Source organism: Anticarsia gemmatalis, chromosome Z (genome assembly GCF_050436995.1).
Source record: "Anticarsia gemmatalis isolate Benzon Research Colony breed Stoneville strain chromosome Z, ilAntGemm2 primary, whole genome shotgun sequence".
Taxonomy (NCBI): Eukaryota; Metazoa; Arthropoda; class Insecta; order Lepidoptera; family Erebidae; genus Anticarsia; species Anticarsia gemmatalis.
The window spans coordinates 5407914-5428643 of NC_134776.1; the positions used below are offsets into that span (position 1 = coordinate 5407914).

The window sequence follows — 20730 nt, forward strand, 5'->3', positions numbered from 1 at the left end:
CGGTCATTTGCGACAATTACACTGTAAAACGCCTCGGGTTACTTGTCGCTTCAAAGGACGACGTGTAATAACTAATGCACTAGTATGGGACTTATATCTGTTTATATGTAGCTATACTAGCTAGAGATAAGTTATGAAAATTACTCGGTATTACTTTACGAGTAGGGGTATTTAGAGTAGGGGGCTTTAAAAAAATAATGTTTAGTTTTGTGACTAAGTAATTTAGGAGATAAAATATATTGATAATATCCGTAAATCCATATGGAGTATATATTTTTTATTATATAGTAAAAAGATAGAGAAGATTCTGTTTTTTACGTAGAAAAAGACTTACAATCATACAATAACAAAGTAAGTTAATTAAAGTTTCACGAGCATAACACAGTTTAAAACATAAAATTAAACTGTAAAAGAAAGACAATAACAACAGCAAAAATCTTTTATTCAATTAATATTTAAATACGACAGTTCCGTATCCGTCATTTGTATTCGAATACTTTATTTTAAAACATTATTTTAGTTCCGTTGCACAGTCGAGTAATGAAATTTTTAAATGCATACGTTCACATTTACGAAGTGTATTTCCGTATGAATTGCAGTGATAAATTTGCCTTATAAAGTGGGAGCGGGATCACGAGGCTCCTGTTTGTGCATTGAATAACTAATGATGAACTGACATATCAATTCATGGAACTTTTATCTGATTATACGGAGCTGTACAGAGCTCAAACTGTGGGGAAGCTAAGTCAATTTGCGCCGTGCAGGCTGCCGGGTTTATAATGAGCCCGGTATATTTATACGAGATGTTGAATTTTAGGAAAGTTTCAGTTGTTGCGAAATTATTACTCAAATAAGAAATGAAGGAACTCGAATCTTTGTTAATGAGTAAGATACTGCAATATTATGTACTTAAATTTTAAAATCTATCGAGTAGCATTCTTTCCAATTGGTATGATGTACTTTAAAACATATTTATGATCAATACTTAGTTATTTCGTAATATTTTTACTTTATACTTAGTTATAAGACCAATAAACGCCAAAGAACTAATAACTTATTTATCAAATCAGTTGATTAACTTTCCGCTAAATGAACACAATCAAATATTATAATATGATTATGTGAACAAACACAAAACTACTCGAGTGTCAAAAACTATATATGTACAACTTTAGACATACCTGAGTCTTTGAAAAAACTGGATCCATGCTATAAGAAGCAAAAGAAGACGTACATATGTATTATATGAAAATACGTACTTAAATAATAGAAGTTAATTTTAAATTGGTACTAAGCCAGTTGTAAGCTTAATATTTTCGTCTCCCCCTTTCATTACAGACAACTCCAACAAACAAAAATGAAAAGAGAAACCTGGCTTGTTTTAACTTCGATGGTCCAGACTTGGCTAACGAAACCATCGAAAAAGTTTATCTGAAAACGGAGTAGCTTAAATTTGGAAACATTTTTAACATTCACACAGCATATCGTATTTATTAATATCTATAATCCGGCCGTTACCAACGAGCGGACTACATCATAATCAAAAGAATGTAATGAATTTGACAATATGTAAGTGCGAGCAAGAGACTCCGATAAAATTACATGACTTAGTTCGCACGTTTGAAATGGCCCGAGTAAAGACTGGTATTTCGGTATCGCTGACTGTCTATCAGTTGTCTCAGCTTTGATACTCCGAAGATAGCCGAGTGTATCCGACGTTTGGATCTGACATGACTTCCTTGCAACCTTCTCGTCTTACTAAGTAATACGGAATCCGGAACAAGAGCTATTATGTATTCATGTACACAGATCTAAATAGACTTTGACGATTATCTGGTCATAAACTTTACATATCGTATCGAATTCGTAAACAAATTACACTAATTAAAATGTGTTTTTTATAAACGAATGTAATTGTCAAACGTCAGTAGCATTGGTATAGGTGCAAAATAAACTGTATTCTAATTTTTATATGCTTAAAATCAAAAGACGCGAATGGGATAAACCGTAAAACCTACATGAGTTTTTAAAGATCGGTGTTCGATGATCGGTCATTGATCTTTATAGACTCATTAATTTGGCATCTCTATTATAGGCGAGGTATATTGCAATACTACGTATGATGGGTACCTGTGCTGGCCGCCCACACTGGGGGGTCAGACCTCCCTGCAGCACTGTCCCGACGTGCGTCTAAGTGACGCTACACGTGAGTACACGCATGGATACACTATTCACAATTCGACGCGAATATTCGCTGGACAGTACTCTTTCTTTGACAGGCTAAATAACCAACACTGCTACTATAACTTCACATGGTTACTTGATCGTGATAAGCTTTTCATCGGTTAATTTATTTCTAACCGATCTTTCAATAATAATCTCATATCTAAAAAGATTTAAGAGTTTTTTGAAACTGATCTCGATCATAGTTTTCTGCTACAAGGGTATCACAAAAATATAACATCAGTTCAGTTGGCAATGATTTCATTGTGCTATCCTCACACTCTTGACATTCGTGTCATGACAAGACATTGTCTATTTGGTTACTGTAAATTCCCATACAGTCCGTCTATATTTATTTAGTTCATGTTCGCTACACCAAGTCTGTCAAGATTGATCGCGTCGACTTTTACTTCTAAAATCATTTCACACTTCTTATTTTTTATTTTTCTGACTATTGTTATGCATGCCTCTTACATTTATTATATTCATGATTTTTCTACCCCTTACAATTTATTTTTCTATACATCTCAACCCTTTTTATAAATTTTCTTACTTCTATTCTTTTTTATTTTATAGAAATCCTATATACTTTGATTTTTTAAGCTAATTTTATTTTTTTCTCACAATATTATATAGAGTACGCGTTTAGGCGATGCGACACTTCCGGAAAATGGCTTGGACGTCACGGCAACGACACAAACCCAAACGGCTGGACAAACTACACCCCATGTTTTCCTCCCGTCGTGCGCTCCCTCTTTTACAAAGTATACGACGAGGACGAGAGTGACGCTCAGGTAACACACATTGACAAACACATCGCCACTTTTTTAACTCAGCACTGGTTTTTAGATCTCGGTTTTCAAATTTTCGTTTGTAGTTGGTTTTTTAGAATGTTTTTATATTTTTGGTATTCGTCCTAGTGCTTGTCGTAGTCCTTTCAGGAACCTAGCAGCTTTATTGTGACCAGTGTTTTTGCACGGCCTGTGCATCTCTTTAGAATGATTCACAAATATTTTACGAGTGACCGCGCTCTGTTCAAAATGTGTGGATGTCATACGGGCTGTCAGAGGTCTGGACAAGTCGGAGACATTGACTGTTTCAGATCATTTGAAACTCAAGGTGATGGAGAATGGAAGAAGAGTTTAGAAAATATTGCCTGCTGTAAATATATATGTTTTAAGCGTCTGGGTTTATTTTATGCACCCCGTGTTACACGAATATATTTAGAACAAGATAGTTTTTATGTGTTTAGTTTAACAAAGCTTCTATTTACAAGCTAATAACAATCAATTAAAACTTTGTAACAAACTGTATAAGGATTTTTTCCTTTGACGAGGTTGTCACAAAGAACAACATTAAACAATTATAAAAATATATGTTGTGTTAAAAAACGAACAATTTTCACATCTTAAATACGTGTGTTATTAACAAAAAGTAAAAATATTTTCTAGTACATATAGGTAGAATGATTACTCTACATAGATAAAAATTAACTGATCGCATCTGCAATTTGAAACAAAGCTGAATTGCAACCTAGGCAATTATTAAAAACTGTCGAGAACCTCGATTTAAGCTCATTTGCTCCGAACAAAGTCTGTTATGAAAGCTTTGAATTCGCACTATTTCCGGCAAAAGGTATTTAGGCACTAATTAGCATTTTGTTTGAAGGCGAAATCAATATAATTTTAATACGTATGCGTAGGTACAACATAATTTAATACGTATGTATGCTTTTACTTATTAATAAATATACTTCGAATGCTAGAAATACCGGAATATACTCTTAGTAAGTAAATTATTAACAGACAAAATTATACAATGTCTAAAATGTCATCGAATATCTGACTCGAACACACAATGCAGTTACAGGAATAGTTTGGATAAAGGTATTATGAGTTTGACAGTCTCCTTTGAGAGTAAACAGAGCTTAAAACTACAACACGATTCAATGTAACTTTGACTAACACAATGTAAGCCGGCTTTCTTGATATTTGTATAGATAGATAATACTTATAATGCGCTTTTTATGTACTGAAACATAGGTTTAGGAGAATAGCAAAATTACTGTTAAATATTTGTAACGTCGTATAACAATACAGGTAAAAGTCGCATTTCCCTAGCGGTGTGTTCTGTGGTCAAGTTCTGCATTTAGATATTATAGTAGAATGTATATAAATGACTTTGGTGAATATAATGTACGGTTCAGACACCGCATACATTACTGTGAAACTGATACGCAGAACTCCCCACCCTGACTGCTAGACGGACCCCATGATGACCACAAAAGTTTCCGATGGCCTTTTTAAATGTAATTAGTTTGGTATAGATTCTTATATATTTATTTTTTGTTGCAGTATAAATTCGAAATAGCGGACACGACTAGGATCATTGAAATTGTTGGATTTACGCTCTCCCTGATTACGCTGACCATTTCGCTCATTGTGCTGAACAACTACCCGTAAGTATTTAACTCGATCATAACACTATAATTATAATATTAACATTATTATGATTTTATAAAAATTTGGCTTTGGACTGCGTGTATATTTTTTTGACATTCTACACGAAGATCAAAAAAATAACATTATACCTAACGTTTTATAAGAAATCGGTCACCATTGACCATTGTTGTCAATCATCACAACAACCGTTTAGACATGTCGCAGGCGAGCGCATTGGACCAGAAACATTAGGTTGTCAAACCGCACGTTAATAAATAAGTAACAAGTAACCATAGCTTACAATCAAATCTTAGGGAAGAATTTACAAACGGATTTTGCTAGTTTAGTTTTAGAATATATCCGTTTGCGTTGTTGTTAACTCATGTGGCTGCTTATTTGTTCTAAGCCTTGATGTCAATTTATCTATATAAGTATGTATTTAGAAGTATATAAGTATGTTTATCAGTTATTTGATTACCATAGTACAAGCTCTGCTTAGTTTGGAATCAAATGACCGTGTGTGAGTTGTCCAATGATATATGATATTTTAAAATCAAGGTTTAAGATTTAATTGGAAAGAATTTTAATGAATTATCTCAAGACTTTTCTTTGCGTGATTGGAATTTGATATTGTTGTTTCAGAGCTCTGAACAACCTGAGGACTCGCATTCACAAGAATTTGTTCACTTCCATGAGTGCTCAGGTTATAGCGAGGCTAATATTATACCTGGACCAAGCATTCATGAGAACTAAAGAAGGCTCCTCCAGTTATACAGGCATTAGCGCTATAGAAGGCATAGTGAGTATCAAATACAATATTATATGAAAATATTTCCATATTTCTATAGGAAACTGCAGTAGAATGAGCGACCATTGTTTTCTAATGTCTCAATAAAATTTATATGTATCACAAATCTATAAGAACTTTTGGTAGTAGTAAAAGTTGTCTCGACAGTAGAAAGTTTGGTCTCTCAATCAACGTACTGAATATCCCACCTTATTTCGTTTTCAGCAGCGAACCTGTTTGATTTTCCTTAAAAAATCATTGTTGTTAAATTACACTCATATTAACGACAGTTTCAATTACGATATCAAAACGTGTTCGTACATCAAATAAATTGCACACAAAACTAAACACGGGTGTGACTAAAATGAGATTAATTGAGATAGGGAAATTAAAACCGAATAATTTATTTCCATCTTTAGTTGTGTTATCTACAATTGACCGCTTTCTGGCGGCTTATTTATATAAAATTCTAAATTTTCGCAAAGTCACTATATCGAGAGTTCAAGAACAAATAAGATACAAAGTTCAGAATCTTTCGTCTAATACATTCTCGAAAAGCCTTGTGAGATGTTGAAAACTATTGAAGAAGTTACGAGTGCACTTGGAAATCAGCTCAATTGCGCTGACTTCAATAAAATGCCTCTCGACGGAAGTTTACGGCTGACCAAACGGGGACAAGCACCCTTGAACATGAACTGCACCTTCGACTCGATGTCTGATACGCCGAAAAGTATACCTGTGAGCACAAACATGTAGGTAGCAGTAGATAATTTTTTACTTGCCTACTTAAAAGTGGTTGACTTAACTTTGACAGTGGTTGAATTACTAGCGGACAGGCCCGACTTCGCCCGGATAAAGTACAATTTTATCCTGTTGATTCCATTCCCGTTAGAAGTTTGATCCCATCGATCCCATACAAACCTTGTCCGGACAGTTATTCAAAAAAGAAATTTTCCAGTTTGATTATGATATCCTCTAACTGCTGCTTTAATTTGATAATGCATAAAGAATAGTTATAAAATTTAAAGTGTAAAATACATAATGTCGAGACCTACTAATCAAAATTAATAAAATATATGTGTAAATATCAGTGAATACATCTTTGTCGAAGAAATATAGGTACTTGTGAAATATGCCGCAGCGTAATAATTACTCAATTAAATTCACAATTTGATTGGGTGATAAAAATACTTCAAACAACCACTAGACAATTTTAATTGCACGCGCTAGTTATTATTACAGTTCTGAAAAGTTGATTAAAATAAATCTTGATTTTATTTTAACAATATTTTTTACAAAACTAACTTTAACCCTCTGAATATCACCATGTCACTAGTAGGTATTCTCGCTGTCTTCCGCATTGTATAGGTTAAACTAAAATAGTCTTGAGTCACCAAAAATCTAGCAACAAACAAAAATCAAATTCAAATTTAAAATCATCCCATCATGTTTATCTATTATGACTCCTTTCCTACTATATATTGGGCAATGTAAACTATATTATTCTGTAGCGTGATTCTCAATTGTTCGACTATCGGCGACCTATCGAGAAATTTTGTATGAAAATCTGATCAGCTATGAGTACCGAGTACGAGTACCGAGTGAGCGCCACTAAGAAAAATTTGGAGTACATTTTGAATGTCAAACTTTCGATACTCGATAGTGCCGACTGCAGAGATTAGCGCTTCCGAAGTATAAATGCTAACGTAATATGTTTGTTTCAGCCATACCTATGTGTTGCTATGTATGTCATACTTGAGTACTTCATCACAGTGATGTTCATGTGGATGTTGAACGAGGGTTATTATCTTCACACCCTCGTAACATCCAACGTGTTAAGGGGTAGCAATCCCTACAAATTCTTCTTGCTCCTCGGGTGGTGTGCCCCGGTCCTAATAACCTCGGCCTGGGCCACCTTAGCTGGTATACATTATGCACAGGATACCAGCCTGGGGTGAGTATCTAATTACTTTCCGTGCCATTATCAACCCCTTCCAATAGGAAAGTCATTATTTTTTACATTACTGGTCAAATCCAATAGAAAAGTATCAGTCTTTGACAAAAATACTAAACCAAAAGTGTAGTGAACCATTCGTGTAGTCAGTCGAGATTTTTGATCAAAGGGCTTGCCTTTGAACTCTGAAAAAATGAATGAAGTTGCGACAGCAGCGTGTGTACGGCTGCGACGGACGCCATTGCCGCCGGTCATATGACAGTTGCAGGAAAATCGGCTCTACACGTGTACAAATATAAGCCCTGCTGCAAAGTTGTGCAAAGTATCGTTATTGGTTTGCAATCTGAATATTACCTTTGCAGAGAAAGTACATGTAAAAAATAAATTATTTGCTAGTCTTATCTTCAACTATTCGTCTTTTTTTAAGTATTATAAAGAAGCTAATGGTGGTATGTTGTTACAGTTGTTGGTACGGCTACAACTTCTTGTCGTACTTCTGGGCACTAGAGGGTCCACGGTTAGCAGTAATCATGGTAAGTGTTAGTTATACAGCCTTCAACTGCTACTTTTCTATGTGTCTACGCGTTTAAAGCAAAAATTATACGATTCATAATTTTATACTGAGTAAGATCGCGGCAATTTTTCAAAGCATGTAAATGTGCGTGAGTCGTCCTCAAAAAAATTGCTTATGTACACTCTCATGTACTTTTATCCTTTCATAGTAAGGCCTTCATACTTTTAACGAACAGACCCTAAAGTATATGTATGTATTTTCTGGAAGATTTCTTTAAAATAGATTTGCCCACTAAATCTTCATTGTTATTGTGTAGCAAAAAGTAAAACCAATAACATACGTGAAAAGCTCTACCATAAATTTGAGTAAAAAATCGATGAAGTAGAACATTACACTTCCTCTCGGCTAAAGATGTGCCTGCTACTTTTCTTGTAACGATATTTCTATACTGGTTTACAGAAGTTATTTTTCTACACGACTCTAAATCACTTCACTGATGAGCATTCACTTCTCGATATAAAAAGGCTTAAGCCGATTGAGAATGATTTAAAACAACATTTTGCAACTTGAACACATTAATCTACTGTGCACAGGTATACGAGATAAATAAAAAAAATGCTGTTGATACCTTATTTGTTACCGTAAACCTTGATACATGAATCGCGTATAAGACCCGTTTACAAAAGAACTATCAGTTAAGAATGACCGAGTATTATTACTAAACTAAATTAATATATACGGCCGACACTCAATCTGTATCTCATTACAAATTATCGAGATTAAAATCCCGTTTTAAAATCTCTAACAATAATCTTTCCTCAATAAAAAGTCATCACGTTTAAACCTCGTAAATCACTCGTTACACTAGATACACTAAAACCTACGATACAAGTACCTAATCGTATCTAAAACTACAAAAGTTTATGAACAATCAAGAGCGTACGAACTATCATCACTCAGAGTGAAGAATTGTATGTAAAACAGACACAGGTGCGCAAATGATTCCAGTTCTCTTTCGTAAAATAAATATAACACAACGCACTGAATTATTAGGCCATTTGTTTCTGCCGGGGAGCGCTTGGAAACTAAAAATCTAGTCTACTCTTTTATATTTTAGTAATTGTAACTAAACATTACGTCTAAGCTTTAAAGAATTGGACAGAAGTGTTCCCGATACAACTGTATATCACCGTGCCGTGACAGCACAGATGAATGGGAATGAGCTTATTGTAATTTACGAAGTATATTAATCTTTTAAGGCTGAAAATAAGTATTTTGACCAATTTTTCTACTGTGTATTTTCTAATGTTTAATAGAGAAATTTCAATTTTCGTCATTTTACAAATTTAGTTGGTTACTATCGATCATTAATTGTCGCATGTTGATTTTAATTATGCCAATATCGATCCTAAACAGATTAACTAATTACACTACATACATATTATTATACACTATTAGATATAATGATATATTAACTTTAAATATTAAAAAGGTTCCACATCGATTGAGGTCTCAGCCAGTTGCGCTCACCATTAGCTACATAAACTTAATGCGCGGACATTCCATAAATGGGTAGCCACTTATTGGTATTGAGCCGGGCATCTTCGTGCTTCTAATGACACGTTAACAGTTTCTACTGGCTATATCAAAAGGCCAGGTTTTTACACTTTCAGAAGCGCAATTCTCTACAGAGAATTCGACTAAAATGTACTGATCCAATACTTCCTACGGCTTCCGCTAACGACGCTTATCCGATTTTCATACAAAATTTCTCGGCAGTAGCCGGTTGTCGATAGTCAATAGTGATAAAGAATCGCGCTACAGTATAAAAACTCTGACATTATATTGACAATAATCATACGTGATACGATAAATAAATAAAGGCTATTTTGGTTTGTACATAATGTCAACAACTTTTGAAATAACGTATCTCGTTTAATTTATGAACGCAGCAGAGTCGAGTGTACTTTATTAATTATCATTAATTAATCGATATTACAAATGATCGCGAATAATTATTTACGCTGCAACACAGCTTTTTGGGATATGCAAACTTTGGTTTTCAGTTTAAACAACGGTTTCATTTCATTATTATTGCTGTTTGTATTGAAATGTTGAATAAAACATGAATATTTATTTGGTATATTATTAAAATAAACATACACTCGTTCGCAAGTTGGTTACTCAGTTGTTTCTAAGTTCATTAGTCGTATGATGGAGTCAAATTAAAGGAAATATAAACAACACATGATAATATATTGTAGGTAGTCATACATCATAGTTATTGTATATCTCGATCAAAATAATTCGAGCGATAAAAAAGAGCATGTTATTAGGCACTTATTCTACACAACGACTCTGAATTTGATAAAATGTCTCAAAGTATTGTTAAAGTTTCATGTAGCATCGATATATCACTAATACAATTGAATCAAGAAATAAAAGCCCCCGTGTCAACTTACTCAATAGTATGAAGTTTGATAAGGTGGCCAGTATATGGCTATTACTTTGGACTTACATTGTAAATGCTAAGACGTGCCTTAACTCCTTTCACAGCCTGTTTAAACCTTTCGATTTTATAATGGTAGAAAATTTTTATACTCTCGTTAAGTATATTTTCTTTCATAATGTTTGACTAAAAACATCACCAATTTCAATTACTTACATCTAATAAGATTTATTTTTCTTATTGCAGTATTAAACTCCAATGTAATTACTTAGCAAGTCTACATTTGCCAAGTATTTTTACATCGTTATTTATGAAATACAACCAGTATATTCAGGGTGAACGTATTTTTCAATATGATTTCAAGCAGCTCGTTAGAATTTACTCTCGCTGCAGCCCTAATGATACCTCTGTACTGAAAATAACATGTAACAAGGTATCTTATGCGTTCCTGTTATGATAAGGGCCTGCGCAAACGAGGGACTATTCTCGAAGTACTTGTTTGTCCTTCATAATACAAGTTTTACTACCGTAACGCACACGAAGGTTTTAAAAAACCATATTTTTGGTATGGGTGTATCAGAAATTATTATCACTTGCTGAAAGAAAACAACGTGATTCAACATTGCATGTGTAAAAGTTGTTAAACACATTTTCTCGAAGGCATTCTAAGTCTCCAACAGACACAGGTTAAAAAAACTGTTCAAATTATTCGTGGATTTTTGTCAAAAGTCCTTCGTCTGCACAAGCGTTAAATCACTCAGATTTAAACGCCCTCAATTCACATGTTTTTCGCGTAAGGAACGGCAGCGACTAAAAAACAACACTTGCTAAGACCCCTTCTTTTTCTTCATAAACATTCATAATATGCAACACCGCCGGTCATTCAATAAACTTTAGAAACAACCATTATTTTAGTGAATAGAGTATAAACTAGTCTAATTAATTATTCCGTACTAACGAGTAATACGACCAGGCTTATCAAAGTCCATCAATATATGGATGTGAATAATTAGCTCTTCTATTATGAAATTTTGGCTTTTATACATGTTCCGATGTCGGTCTATTCATCGTAGCAATAACACCACTCGCGCTGCAGTGATGGACATTAATCTATATTCTAAAGCTTTGTTCGGATTAAAACAAGCCCTCGGTGAATAGGAACAATGAAAGTTTGGTTGCAAGGGTGTACTAACTACTAGCTGTTACCGTACACTGAGGTAGTACAAAATGCTTATTTCGGAACAAAATTACCTACTTAAGAAATTTGAAATTAAGTGGTTGAAAATGAAGACGTTTTTCTTTTCATAAAAAGATACTGAGCATGGTTTCTGTATAGTTCTGAATTTGCAAACAACGAACACAAAGTACTATCATCAGAAAGTGTGTTTGTTCCATTCGAGGCCATGACTTTTAAGCATAGTAGCAAAGACGTGGCGAACACTATGACCACGCCGCAAAAATAAACCATCAGTATGCTTATTGTTCGCATTGCTAACTTATATTCCCTGAAAAAAAGTTTCATGTTCACAATTTTCTTGTGTAGTCATCCATACGGCTCATAGATGAAGGCTGTAGTGATTGGTATTCCCGCTGTAACATTCGACGTTCACTGACATTTTGGGTGCACGGGAGCCTTTTGTTTTCAATGCACAATGATTGTAGCCAAAGAATATTGTTCGTGGTAACTCGAGCGAACTCAACCTTCACTATCTTGTTGCCTTTCGTTATTCTACTTATTTGCAATTGCGATTCATTGAACAGATGACGTGCATCGTGAAATTAGTTTTCGGAAAGCCTCTGTAATGTCATTGTTTATGTTTTCAGTTGAAATGTTTTCATATTTCTGTATTCTATCGACTTTTATGGGTCATGAATAAATGTAACTTAATGTATAAGAACATTTTGACTTTGAGCATAAGTTTTTGGTTACGAAATATTGAGATCTACAATTATTGATGCAGATATAACGATACCAATGTTTAGTGGTTAAATTGGACGTGCACAATTACTTCCGCGAACAGGCTGTAAGTGCGCTCCTCTATTATTTTCTTTTAAGTCTTCTGTTACCGCAACGTTAATAAACTTGAATTTTGAGAATATCTGTTGTATGTAAACTTTAAAATGAAACTTATTTAAAATTACTTTTTTTATAAGACGAAATGTAGATGACAACTTTTTTTATTTAGGTATTTAGTATTGGATTAGTCATTTGTCTCCCACCTTTGACTCTTGAACTACTTTCTATGACGATATATAAAAAACAAACACGTATTATTGGTAACTTTAAACGCATGCTATATAGTTTAATTTTCGGCACAAAGGTACGCTAACATACGATTACCTAGTCTGCTTTACTTTAAAGCTATTTGTTAACGTATTTAGTCCGCAAATTCGGTAATCATTTACTCACTATTACGTAGAATAAAAGGGAAAAATGTTGGACTAATCATTTCTTAAGCACAATCATCTTTATAGGTCAACTTAGTTGAATGTATTGCAGACAGTGCATCAGTGAGCCACCGGTTTATGCAGCTGACGGTGGGCTGTTTGATACAGCTACTTTATTTTAGAAATACATAGAAAAATTAACAAGGATTTATGTAAATCGTAGATTGTGAATTGTTGGACTACATTCATTGTTATCCTACTAAAATTATAAATGCGAAAGTTTGTAAGTATGAGTAAATGTTTGTTACTCTTTTACGCAAATAGTACTGAATCGATTACGATGAAATTGGAAATGTAGGTAGCTGACCCAGAACAACATATAGGCTACTTTTTATCCCGTAGTTCCTGAGGGACCGGCATTTACATGGGAAGGGTTTCCACGCGGACGAAGACGCTGGCGACCTCTCGTAGAAAATAATTACCTTTCCAATTAGTACAATTGCGTGGACACATAGGAAGTAGCACATACATATTTCCCGTTCATATTTTTAGACATTCCTCATTTATTATATTTGTTACAGATCAACTTCCTCTTCCTCCTGAACATCATGAGGGTGTTGATTCTTAAACTACGTCAAGACAATAGTTCTGACGTCGTTAAAGCTAGGTAAGTAACTACGTAATTGAAGTTATGGTTTTAATTCGAACAACGCGCAAGTACCTACTTCATATTGTGTAAAAGACATACTCTTTCTGTGAATACGGTTAATGTAAAAATTTTTAGACTTTTCAAAAATCGGGGTGCATCTTATTGTACGATTACATACATGTGCAACCTTTGCATTGAACTAAGATAAATTGTTAGATCGGATTTAAGTATACGATACTCAATTGTAGATAGTATTTCTACCTTGTGATATTTCTGAATTATTCGATTTAAAACCGACATGATAATTATAATTTTGAAAATCGCAAAATGTTCTCCCTCCTCATTACGTTTTCACATATTTTTGAAGATTCACGAGTTGCTTTTGATTTCTTTGTGCGGTTAAAAATCTATTATTCGAAACCATAACTTTTAAACTCTCGCGTTGCATGTTTAATGTATAATAGAATACGGGAATTAACGCGCCGTTGCACTCGCCGTGGTCCCAGGCTGCACAGTCAGCCTGGGACCACGGCGAGTGCAACCTGCGCCGAAACGTTAGGCATTTTCAATTATTTAAGAACAAAAACAAATGTATAGAATTCATTTTCAATCAGATATAAAAAGATATAGAGAAAAATATGCAAGTAGGTGAAATGGCTACGAACTTTAGTAAGATTTACCGTCAGGTGATAATTATTATTAGTAAAATTCTCATTATCTAAAAAATATAAGAGGCAAGAGGATACACCTACAATTTCCTGTTTATGCCTCGATGCACGTGTAGGAGGAATAATTGCCAAGCATAATTGTTTTGGAATTTCGTACTGTTGCAATTCTTTCGATTTCGAAGGCAATATAATCAAATTGAGTCCAGTTCCGCTTTAGACAAGAAACTAATGCCTTGCTTATAATTTAAGCGTTAAATACTCTCTTCTCAATACGACATACACTATCTATACTAATATAATAAAGCTGAAGAGTTTGTTTGTTTGTTTGTTTGAACGCGCTAATCTCAGGGACTACGGGTCCGATTTGAAAAATTCTTTCAGTGTTAGATAGCCCATTTATCGAGGAAGGCTATAGGCTATATAACATCACGCTACGGTCATTAGGAGCGGAGTAGAAACGAAAAATGTTACAAAAAATCCAAACACCCATTCTCTTGGGTGACGCAAGCGAAGTTGCGCGGGTCAGCTAGTAAGAAATAACGCTACTTATTTAAGTACTTAATAAGGATTGTATCTAAAAAATGTAGAAATTATGTACATCCATTTATTTTTCTTAACATTATATCGATAACGAAATTTAGGACGTGATGTGACGGCCAGAAAATTCTTTAAAAAAAACGTAAAATCTGTAGCTGATTTACAGCTAGCCTATGACGCGATTTTCTACAGACATTACAATTAACACGAGCCTTGCGAAATACGAAGGAACTCGCTATGTACCTGTGAAATGGTAAATGACTTAACTCTCTATCAATCGGTGCGGTTGTTGTTACCAAGCACGAATGAACATGCCAGAACATGCGATAGTATCGGGTAGAGTCAAGGGTTCAATGTTTTGAATGGTTTATTTTGTCAACAGGAAAGCAGTAAAAGCCGCAATGGTCCTACTCCCGCTACTTGGCATCACGAACATACTGAGCATGTTTGAAGGACCGGTGGGGGGGCCGGTATGGGCGTTCGCGCTCTGGTCTTACACCACACACTTCCTAAGGTCCTTCCAAGGGTTCGCTCTCGCCATGCTCTACTGCTTGTGTAATACTGAGGTAAGTTTCTTTAATATACAGATATATTAACTCGTCAACTCATCAACATTAATGCAGTATCTCGGGCTAGCTATACATTCGTATTCGTGTTGAGATTAATATTATTTTTCCAAATCTACAGAAGGGCTCTTGTCTTAGTAAGATATAAATATTGATTTCCCAAAGATTAATTGCATTTTTTTCAGATGTTTACATTTAAACTACAATACCAGAAAATCACCAATTTAGATACATTGAATAATGTCTTCCATTTATTTTATTAAAAGTAAGCCCTCTATCGTTGCAAGCATCATAACATAAAAAAGTAGGCCAACGAAAAAAAAGCTGTATATTAGTATAACTACATAAATATACGCGAAGGCAGGCCGAAGATAACGCAGTCCTTAGTTGTCAAGAGCCTTAAGGATCGCAGCCGAGTGTTGTCGAATACTCCCCAACGCTCCCAAACCCACTAAAGATATAAGAACAATAAGACAACCAATTTAAAAAGTAACGTTGTTTCGATCTAATAATAAAGGCCGTCCGAATTTAAAGTGGTAGGATTATTGACTGAAGATTGGGTTCGATGTATGTATCTATATTTAAAAAAAACCGGTCATCCAGTCACAGGAATTGACATTGGAAAGATTTTACACAATGTGGATTTACTATATTTTTTTATCAGTTACCCACCTTTAGGATTTGAGTCTTAGCCAGATGTGTATGAAATACACCGACGGTAGTGATTACCTACAATAAAAAGTCTTCAAAAAGTAGAAATTTTTCAGTCATATGTAATATTGTCACTATTACCACATCTTCACGTATTGATAATGATATTCATTTATTTTTATTGATAATAAATAAATAAATAATAAATTTATCCCATTACTGTCCCATTGCTGGGCAAGGGTCTCCTCCCGTAATGAGGGAGGGTATAGGCGTTGAGTCCGACAACCTGGCCATTTCATGCTTGGTTTTGCGTTGGCACATTTTAATATACCAACCATACTAAAACTGCACAAAAACTATTACGTGATTAATTCTACCAATCACTTTTCAATGCTCTAAAATAAAAATAAAATACATAAACTTTTAGCGACACATCCATTTAGTTATTAAAAATGTACTATCTGTATTGTCACATACAAAATGTACTAACACTCGTTGAATCTCTTTCAATTACTTTAAAAGGGAAATGTATTAGTTTTCTTAGAACTACAAATGTAAGAACTTTGATATTTTCTCTTTCGCGTACAACTCTTTTACACGGTTAATGCGTCTTAGTAAATTACATTTGAGATTTAATCAAGTTCCCGGTACACATTTTAAAAAAACATTTTGTTTTCACGTGAACATTATTATCACGGTGGTCCATAATATGAAACAGCTTTTATGCGGTTCTCTTCACTTTGTTGTGATGAAAAAAAAAACTCTGTGGGTTTGTTTTTAAAAAAATCATTTTCGTAATAGTTATTTGTCAAATGATTTAATATAAAGCCTAAGCAAAGGTAATTGATTTCGTCAGTCAGTAATTAAGTCAGTTTCTTTAATCAGAAATCCAATTTGCTTTATCAAAATCCTTCAAAATATCTCTTCTTGGTGTCGTTCACATCTTAGAAATAATCAAAATTAATATAGGTACGTCGCCGTGTGCACAACAATACAATTTTGGTTACCTGTCATTTTCAGTGACAGAACTTAGTAGAATTGGTCCTCAGTGCGTCATAGCACGTGTCCTGTTTAAAGGAGTAATTAAAAATGCTCCATTTAACATGAGAGTAACGTGCGTCAGTATAATTCTATATTTAAACTATCGGTGCACTCGTGCTCGCAACACATAGAGGGTTTTAACAAAATCTGACAGGTCGTGAAGGCCTCCCACGAGCTCATGTCAAACGCAGAACACACGGGCTCACACGTCCAGCTCATATACAAAATAAATATACATATGTTTTCTCTCTACGATACGTAGGATGAAAATGTAAGCCTCTGCTTTCAGCACTTCCTTTTACAGGCACTTTCAATAGAACTAGTTTTAAAAGGAAATGGAAAAGGATTTACTGTAGACTTGGATAATAGCTGAATTGAAATTTAATAGGGGTTCGGTACAAAGGACACTTACGTTTACGTTTCTGTACGTCTGGTTACAGCAAACGAAACGGATGTAAAATTTTGTTAATTATAACCATAGAATTAGAATAATAGATATATTTGGACAAGTTACGTTAATTAAAAGTTAAATCCCTTGGTATTTTAAAAGTCATTTAGAGGACACATAATAAAGAAAAAGCTTAAACTCACTTCGAGATTTCTCTAGGCTAAACAACGTTTTATATTCACTCGCTATTTGGTATTTAACTTGGCAGTAGACTTCTTTCTTTCTCTGTAGGAATTGCATGAAAAAGTCCTTACACTATAAGATACCAAAATTGTAGACAAGAATTATTGGTAGCGACGTAGGGACACGTCACCCAAGTATAAAAACTTGAAAATGTTATACAGCTACTACAATGGTCAATTAAAACATTATTTTTGTTTCAGGTTCGTGCGCAATTGTCCAAGTCATTTTCGAACCGCTACGCAATGTTCCGCTACAGATATCCGCGCTTGATAAGGTTCCTCCATTTGACTCGTCAACCACGTCTGCTGTACAGAGCAAGGCCGATACCACCGCCTGGAGGCTACGGGCCTAGAGACCCACCAGACGACGAGGGACCGTAAGTATTGACTGAAATTACTTTTTAATTAAACATTTGATACTAACTGAACTCACATTTTTTAACAATTTTGTCTAAACTGCCAGAACTAACCAAAATCTAAAATTGATTTGTGTGGTAAAGTGGTTTTATATGCTGCGATCAATCTGATTGCAACTTATATTTTATCGAAGACCGCTAACTGTGACCGTTTGCAATGTTATCAGAAAGTTAGTTTCAAAAAGCTACTCGCTTGGCTCTAGAAATTTAGTAAACTTGTTAATGTAGAGTCTGTCAAGTAGAAGCAAAATAATATATTTTAAACATATTTGTTTATTGTATCTAGATTATATAGGATATCAAATGTTTGCAACTCTTTATGGTAACTAATAATGACAAGCGAATTGCTTGTAAAAATATAATTCTTTGTCCCTAGTTCCACATACATGAGACCCGGTGACATCCCAATGAGGACTTTCCGAACATACAACGCAAGACGATCTCATTACACAGAGTCTGATCTTCACACGGGCCATTATTCCGACAGTGACATAGGAACAGGCGTCGAGTAAGTATACTTCAAATAATTTAAATCCTGTTTCAAAATGCCCAAAGAGTGTCCAGAATATTGTAACACTGATTTTAATTTTTACTTCAATAATACTAAAATATACCTGGATACTTGGTTATTATGGAACAGGTCCTTATTATTCTTAAAGATATTCTATGTCGCTGGGTTTCTTGATGCCAAAGCAATGAATTTCCTTACTGCTGAGTGTGATGCAATGCAAAAGCCCTATCTTTTTGCTGGCGTATTATGACAAAGTTTTCAGGATTACTTTTTGACAGGAAAACTGTAATCTACTTTCACATGTTCAGCTGGGAATCTCTTGATAAAGGACACAGACACTAAAGAGATATCTTGGCAAACAATGGGAAAAGACATCCTTAATGTCTCACTAAATCTGTTGGACCACAAAAAAATATGCCACGGACAATATAACCTAAATAAAGAGCTCTACTATCGGGATTAACACTTGTCAACCTTATAGGTATTATTTGTTTATTATCCACTCAGGCGAACTGTAAAAAATAAAAGCAACCATCGCTTTCATAGTTTCATATATGCGCACTTCGTTGTCACGATTGCAATCGAAACACAAAAGATAGCCACTACTTCGATGGCAATTTGGGTCCAAGTAATAAACCAAAAGAGAATCTGCTTAAATTTTGACCAATTTTGTTTGTGATCATGACAGTGCAGTGTGTGGGTCTCTACAATATTAGTATTAACACAAAACTTATCTATTTCTGCTTTTTTTAGTTATTACAGAACACGCCGGTCACAAATCATCTATGATGTTCCTGCTGAGATTGAAATTGGCCGCGGAGCTCGGACTCGACAGGCCGCAGCGTAAGTTGCTATAATATCAAAGCAACCATCAAGAATTCATCGTCATTCGCAATTTCGGTCACATAACACTTCATTTCTATCAGAGCTACGAAAAAAATGTCCTCAAAAATCTTGATCAATTTCAAACTTCATACGATATCGTTTCGTTATTCCATTACTTCGACTTGGTAGATTCTTTAGATCTATTGTTCGCCAACTAAATTATTCCACAGCTATTTTTGCATGGGCACAGTAAATCTGCATTCCTGTTACATCATACATCCCACGCACTCAATCGAAGCCGATATCGTCGGTAAAATATGCCGAGCCATGCTTTTGCTTACATACTTTAGCGCTACATCGGAATGCATATTCAAAGGTTGCCGGTCCGTTCAGATAGATACTATTTTTAGAACCTTTCATGACTAGTCCAGAAACACTGATATATTTAAAATAAAATATTATAAATGTTCAAAAAAGGCTGTTCAAAAGAGCGTTCCACTCGCTTCCACAACTAAATATAATATGCAAGGTAGACAGACGCTCACTGAACTGCAACTTGAAACGTGCACATTCTTTGATTTGTCGGGCCTCGCTTCTTTCAGCTCTGTCGTAGGTGTTAAGATTGCTTTTATTTTCAGGATGTTTACAGTTTATTGTAATTATTTCAGGCATCAGACCATTTGACCCCCGCGTTCGCGCTATTCAGCTACTCAACGACAGATACAACTGAACAGAAGGCAACATGTTCAGTTCGATAGCATCCCTCAGGCGATCCGCCTGTCGAAGGAGTTCATCTAAATGTTGCGTGGAACGTATGGCAAGAGTAGCAGTAGCCAAATAAACTGTGTCGTGAGATCCTTGCTCATGAAGGAACTTCATTAGCCGTATTACGTCGCGTCGCTAGATTATACTTGTAACGGAGTGCTGCAAAAAGTGTGATATCATCATCGACACAGGTGCCTATCCAAAGGATATATTGTATTTCTTTTTTGTATTAGTGGATAGTAAATTCTTAAGAGAGTTAAGTCTGATTCCGTCTAAGATTCTGAGATGATCGCGATCTAAGATCTTGTTATTCGATGCGTCATTGCTCACTAGGTATCTCAAAGTCAAAATATAAAAGGATACAGAAGAATAGAAAGAATCAGAATTCACAATGATTACGGTACTTTTGATAACATTCTTTGGAAATATATATACAAGTAGATGCATAAATTAATAAAAATATATTTATATTTTGGAACCAAAGTTTGTGCCGATGATAATTGGGATGACAGAGGAGCTTGGCCTGCGAACTTTACGTAGTTAAGATAATAAGTTTACACGAAACTAAACGATACCATTGATTAATTATTTTTGCGTAAACATTTTTAGCAGTGCATTTAGCAGTGATAGCCGAGTGGTATAAGTTGACACCTTCCACACAAGTGGTCGCAGGTTCGAACCCGAGACAACACACCAATGACTTTTCGAAGTTATG

The 20730-nt window shown here is 34.7% G+C and overlaps 1 protein-coding gene across 1 annotated transcript; it reads left to right on the top strand.

The window, feature by feature from the left end:
• The first annotated feature begins 1625 nt into the window (after positions 1-1625).
• Pdfr (Pigment-dispersing factor receptor) lies at positions 1626-20226 on the top strand. The gene is made up of 13 exons (XM_076135213.1): positions 1626-1644; positions 2096-2206; positions 2860-3017; positions 4578-4681; positions 5307-5463; positions 7176-7405; positions 7869-7938; positions 13338-13423; positions 14993-15176; positions 17700-17875; positions 18291-18422; positions 19179-19268; positions 19919-20226. Exons 1-13 carry the CDS (start codon positions 1626-1628, stop codon positions 19932-19934), a joined length of 1533 nt encoding a protein of 510 aa, XP_075991328.1. The 3' UTR covers positions 19935-20226.
• The last annotated feature ends 504 nt before the right edge of the window (positions 20227-20730 follow it).